Here is a 6,000-nt window from a genome sequence, read left to right as displayed (position 1 = left end):
CTTCTCCATAAGTTAAGGAAGTATGGATTGGATACATGGACTGTAAAGTGGATAGAAAACTGGCTTGACAGATAGGCCCAATGGATAGTGGCCAATGGTTGTGTCTTGGTGGTGGTCGGTTTCAAGTGGAGTGCCTCAAGGATCAGTTCTAGGCCCAGTACTGTTCAATATCTATTAATGACCTGGATGAGGGGATGGATTGCACCCTCAACAAATTTGCAGATGACACTAAGCTAGGGGGTCAGGTAGATATGTTGGAGGGTAGGGATAGGGTCCAGAGTGATGTAAACAAACTGGAGGATTGGGCCAAAAGAAATTTGATGAGGTTCAACAAGGATAAGTGCAGAGTATGGTTGAAGGCTGGGGACTGACTGGCTAAGTAATAGTGCAGCAGAAAACGACTTGGGGATTACAGTGGATGAGAGGCTGGATATGAGTCAACCGTGTGCCCTTGTAGCCAAGAAGGCTAATGGCATATTGGGCTGCATTAGGAGAAGCACTTCCAGCAGATCTAGAGAAGTTATTATTGCCATCTGCTCACCTCTGGTGAGGCCTCATCTGGAGTATTGTGTCCAGTTCTGGGCTCCCCAGTATAGAAAGGATGTAGGTGCATTGGAGAGGGTTCAGCAGAGTGCAATGAAAATGATTAGGGGTCTGGAGCACATGACCTATGGGAAGAGACTCAGAGATTTGGGCTTATTTAGTTTGAACAAAAGAAGAGTGAGGGGCACTTTGACTGCAGCCTTCAACTTTCTGAAGGGGGGCTTTAAAGAGGATGGAGAGAGACTGTTCTCACTGGTGACAAATGACTACACAAGGAGCAGTGGTCTGAAGTTACAGAGGGAGAGGTGTAGGTTGGATATTAGGAAAAACTTTTACCAAGAGGGTAGAGAAGGACTGGAATGTGTTACCGAAAGAGATGGTGGAATCTCCATCCCTAGAGGTTTTTAAGTTCTGGCTTGACATAGTCATGGCTGGGATGTTTTAGATGGGGTCGATCCTGCTTTAGCCAGGGGGCTGGACTAGATGATCTCCTAAGGTCCCTTCCAGCCCTAGCGTTCTATGATTCTATGGTAATAATTATTTCCTCCTCTGGCCTCTTGCTCTGCTCATGGGTGCCTCAGCATTTAAGAGCAGAAGGGGATCTTTTCTGATCAACACCAACTAGCTCCTTCACTTCTGTGAAAGAAAAAGTACTTTAAATCATTTTGTCTCCTCCTCGGTCTCTTTTGATTTACCTTTGCTAGGCTAGAGGAAGGGTATCATTTGAACCCAGATATTCCTGCCAGTCTTGGTTATCTGTCAGCCAACATCACTTCAGAGGAGGGTTGGGGAGATGGGGGTGGGGGGTTGGGTTTTTTTTTTGTTTGGTTGGTTGGTTGAAGACATTTTTCACCAGTGCTGTGTTGAAGGGAATGGGAGTTGTACATCCAGAAAGTGCTAATCTGACGCTCATTAATTATCAAGATTACATAAATTTGTCTTTTACTGCTCAGAGAAAGGGGCACAGGACCTTGGCCTTTACCAATTTGACATGAGTTCACTGGTAGGCAGAAGAGAGTGTTGAGTGAACATTGGGATCATGACACGTTTGGTGGTTGGATTTTTCCCTCCATTTTATGTAAGGTCTAGTGTAGAGTTGTGTGTTTCAGGTGCTGGTGGAAGGTCTCCTTGTGTTCTGCTACACCTGGGATGTTAACAGATGAATTGGGTCTGTCCTGTAAAATCTCATCACCTAATAAATCATTTTGTTAATCTTTAAAGTGCTACTTTACTGCTGTTTTGTTTTACAGCTGGGATGTACTTTTAAGGTTTGCAAAGAATGCCTGGAGTGTGCAGATAGGCATCCTTTTTAGCCATTCTTGACATCTAAATTTTTAAAAAGTGAATTAGCTAGATACACAAAAACCAAGTAGTCCTGTAGCACCTTAATAATTTGTTAGCTTTTAAGTAATGCACTTACCTGGGTCTTACCCAAGATGTAAGTATGTGAGAAGGGGCAGGAAAAAGGGAGGGTGAGGTAGTCTTTAGCCAAGTGAATGGATAAGGAGGCAATAAGAAACAACATCTGGGCTGTCAAGAAGCTGGAGTTGGGCAGGACCTGAAAGTGCAGGCCAGTCTTAGGTGAGCAAGGCAGCAGCTGTTTAGGGATCCCAAGATTAGTGTTGTGGTCATACCTATGAGTATGGGGGGAAATAGCAATAGTTTAAACAGACTGGAGAGAAGCAAATAATTAAGCCAGAGATGAGGTGGAAACAGCAACTCTGGCAGGAGAAGATTTGAGCAGCTTGTAGCAAAGGGGTGTGCAAAGTGTGTGTGGGGGGTGGAGTTTGAAATGGAAGTGTAGCACAATCAGCTGTTGGGTGGCAGGCTCATCCAGTTCATTAAAAATGTTGAAATATGTTACTGCAGTCAGTAGAGTGCAGTCCTTCTCACTGAAATGTTATCCATCCAAATATCAAAGGACAAGATAAACTGTCACATTCCTAGGACCCTATTAGAGGAGGTGATGGCTCTCTGCTTGTTTGTCCTTGCAGTGTACTACAATTAATTTAGTGAGCCATGGCTGTTGCTATAAAGACAGGGACTCACATTTTCTTCCCTTGCACCAGTGTAAAACGGGCAATTTTGCTGAAGTCGGTCTGGATTTATTGTAGCATACTCAAGTTCAGGATCTGCTGCTGGCACAGGGCTAGGCAAGACTTCATAGGAAAAAGTTCCCATTTCAGTCACAGGAGAGGGTAAGTGAACTCTGCCATTAAATGGTATCCACACACACCTGAAAATCTCTAGTGCGCCAGGCTGGGTTGCTTTCCTAAAGTAAATGTTGCCTACAGACCACCCCAGGCTCTACAATGGGAAACCAATTTAAAACGTATGTCAAAGGCTTCTACAGGTAAGAAACTGAAGACCCTCAGCTGTAGTCTGACACCCCTGAACATAAAATACTGCCTTCTCTTCACTGGAATTCACCACATGAACCATGGGGTAAGAACCTTTTTTTTTTTCCTAGGGGTGACAGCAGGTGCGAGCAGATGGGGCTTTCCTGGGATGAAGGTGGGAGAAGAGGAGGGAGGGTGATTGGCTGGCTGGGAGGAAGCTCTGGTAGCAGGCACAAGGGGGTCGGGACTGAGGGAGCAGGCTGGGAGGGGGAAGCTGGCTCCAATCCAGCTGCCTCTTTCTTTCTGTGCCTGATGTGTTCAGGCTCCTGCCAGTCTCCATGAGGTTTTATACTCTCCAGACTCTCTCCACGGTCTTTCCTGAGCGGGTGCTAGCATATCCCCCAGTTTCCAGCGGGCTCATTTCTCCTATCTCCCTAGCGGGTCCCCTGCATCTTCCATGGCCAGTTGGGAACGGCGGGGGACGGGGGTGTTCATTCTGCCCCAGTCTGGCGGCGCGCTGGGGGTTGGTAACTGGTCCACACGTGCTCCTCGGCAGAGGCCAGCAGGCGCAGACTCTGCTTAATTCCCTTATGCGAGCCTTCCAGCGCCTGCAGGGCCCAACCTTCCAGGGCGGCGCCTTCACGTGCTGGGCTGTGTAAACCTCTGCAGCGCCCGGCCACTAGGCTCCCAGCCCTGGGCGCTGCAGGGCTCCAGCCGGCTAGAGTCACGGGTGGGTGAGCGGGAGCCTGGCCTACACCCCTGCCCTTTTGGCTGAGCCACATGGTACAACCCTGCTGACAGCAAGGCCGGAGCTGCCCTCCCGGGACAGGCCTGGCCTGGCTTCCCTCGCTGTGAGAGCAGGAGGGCGGCCAAGGGCTTGGCCTTGGCGGGTGGAAACGTGCCTCGGGAGGGCAGCGACCAGACCTTAGCTCCCCTTACCCGGCGCAGCGGGGCCTCTGGGCGGCGCGCTCCCGCCTGGCCAAGACGCCGGCGCCTCTCCAAGCCTAGCGCGACGTGGGCTCGTCCACAGCAGCGCCTGCCTACGGACCTGGGCCGCCTCCCCTTGAACTCAGCGGCAAACTTCCCATTGACTCCAACGCGGGAGATCCGCCGCGCGCTCACCCTAGGGGGAGGGGGGCAGCTCCCCGCTGCCCGGGCGCTCCGTGCCCGGCCCCTCGCTGGCTGCTAGTGGCACCCGCCCGCCGCAGGTGCTCGGCAGCAACGGCGCAGCGCGGCAGGGTTGCCCGGCTGCGCCGGGGACGCTCGTTCCGGCCAGTTGTGGGCTGCCCGGGCGCCCCCTGAAGGCGCCAAGCCCGGTAAGTCAGGTACCCAAGGGGGCGGCGTGGTGCTGCCCGGGAAGGGCACGAGCCGGAGTAGGCCGCTGGGGTCCAAAGCCAGGTGTGAGGAGGCGGCGCCTGGGCTCGGGAGCTGCGGGAGGCCGCGGAGGGGTACCACGTGACCGCCCCTGCGCGGACCCCGCTCCCTAGTGTCCCGGGGCCAGCCACGCTATGGCCGTCGCCTTCCCGCCGGGCTGTCCCAGCTGCCTGCTGGCCAGATACTGGCGCTGCCCGGCGCTGCGCTCCGACTGCGCCCCCTGGGGCCCGGGCTGGCCCCCTCTTCCTCCTTCCCTCGGGCTGAGGAGAGGAGCGCGGCCAACAAAACCGGCCGCCGCCGCTCTGTGCCTCGGAGAGAGGCACCGCCCGGCCGGCGCGGCTGCAGCTGTGACCCAGCCCCACCTCGGAGCGGGCCGCGGACGCGCTGCCCGCCGATGCCGGCGACTGAGCCCGGGCAGTGCTCTTCGCTGTCCGCCCCCTCCCGGCTGCGCTCTCAGCAGGGCCGCGTCCCGGCGGGGATCCCGTCCCGGCTCGGGGTGCCGCCTCCTGCCGGGGCTCGCGGCAGCCCGCCAGCCGCCGAGGGGCGGGGAGGGCGAACGCGCCTGGCCGCGCCGCTCCCAGCGCAGAAGAGCCGCGTCCGGGCAGGGGAGACGGATGGGCGAGGGGCTGATCCGGTCGCCCCCGTTGAGCACGGGGGCGGGGGCCGATTGAGCGGGCTCCGGAGGGCTGCGTTGACCCGGGCAGAGGCTGGAGTGGGGCGCGCTGGAGGCGGGTGTGGCTCCCCGCGGCAGGTCCGGTTCCATGGGATTTCCCGCGCCCGTCGCGGCAGCGCCGCTGCGGAGTGAAGCGCTTCTAATATGAGCTGTGCCTTTGGGCTCTGCCTGGCGGTTCCCCTGCTCGTGTGCTGCGTCAGCCCGGGAGTCGCGGCTTCCTGGTGGTAAGTGCCGCGGGTACCCGGGTGGGCTCCGCCAAGGCAGCACGAAGGGTACAGGGCAAGAGCCCCCCAGGGCGAGGTGTGCTCTGCCCCCAGCTTCTCCCTGCCTCCCGGCGCCCCACTGGGCTGACCCGCGCCTGCAGCCCGGCCAGTGACACCACCGAGGGCTCTGGCGCAGCGCCTGGCACCCACCGGGGCAGAGTCCCCGTGAGACTCGGCCGGGGAAACCTGCGGCGGGGTGAGGGGTTGCAGCGCTGGCGGGCAACGCGTGTGGGTCTCCCTGTGGGACCGGCTCTGGTGGCCGCTGAAAGCCCGGAGCCCCGCAGGAATGAGCCTGCGCGCTCAGGCAAGGAGCGTTCGCGCCACGAGCCGCTCCCGCACGCAGCTCTGGAGCAGGCTCCGGGGAGCACGGGGCAGGGCGCGGCGTGCGCTAGGCAGGGCTACGCCGCACGCGCCGATTTCGCGCGTGTTTACCGCGGTCCTCCCGCCCCCCTCCCGCCCCTCCTCCAGCCAGCCGCCCCGCGGGGGACGGGGCGGTTCTCCCGGCTGAACTAAACGCTCCCCCCGTGACTAGTGAGGCCTGTGGGGCCCAGAGCCCCCAGTGCAAAAGATGCTGGCGTGGTACTTCCGAGCGAGCTGCGGCACACAGAGCTAAAGGGGGGGCTAGAACCAGAGAGTTCCTTCAGAAGATTGGCGGGGGGGGTCACACACACACACACACACACCCTCCTACACACGCGCGCGCGCGCACAAACACCCCCCACCCCCCGCTGGGGAAGGAGCGAACCCTCCCGTGTACGCTTGGCGGCCGGGCAGTCCATGTAACCCTGTCGCGGCTGACACCAGCGTA

General features: G+C 57.7%; 1 protein-coding gene across 1 annotated transcript in view; it reads left to right on the top strand.

The window, feature by feature from the left end:
- Window positions 1-5,073: 5,073 nt before the first annotated feature.
- The window catches only part of WNT2 (Wnt family member 2), a 43,873-nt gene continuing 42,946 nt past the window's right edge, over window positions 5,074-6,000 (top strand). Inside the window, exon 1 of the mRNA XM_074984098.1 lies at window positions 5,074-5,153. Coding sequence (XP_074840199.1) covers window positions 5,074-5,153 — 80 coding nt within the window. The remainder of the gene's footprint in view (window positions 5,154-6,000) is intronic.

The sequence above is a fragment of the Carettochelys insculpta genome, chromosome 1 (genome assembly GCF_033958435.1).
Source record: "Carettochelys insculpta isolate YL-2023 chromosome 1, ASM3395843v1, whole genome shotgun sequence".
Lineage (NCBI taxonomy): Eukaryota > Metazoa > Chordata > Testudines > Carettochelyidae > Carettochelys > Carettochelys insculpta.
This window is presented reverse-complemented; position numbering and strand designations above follow the sequence as displayed.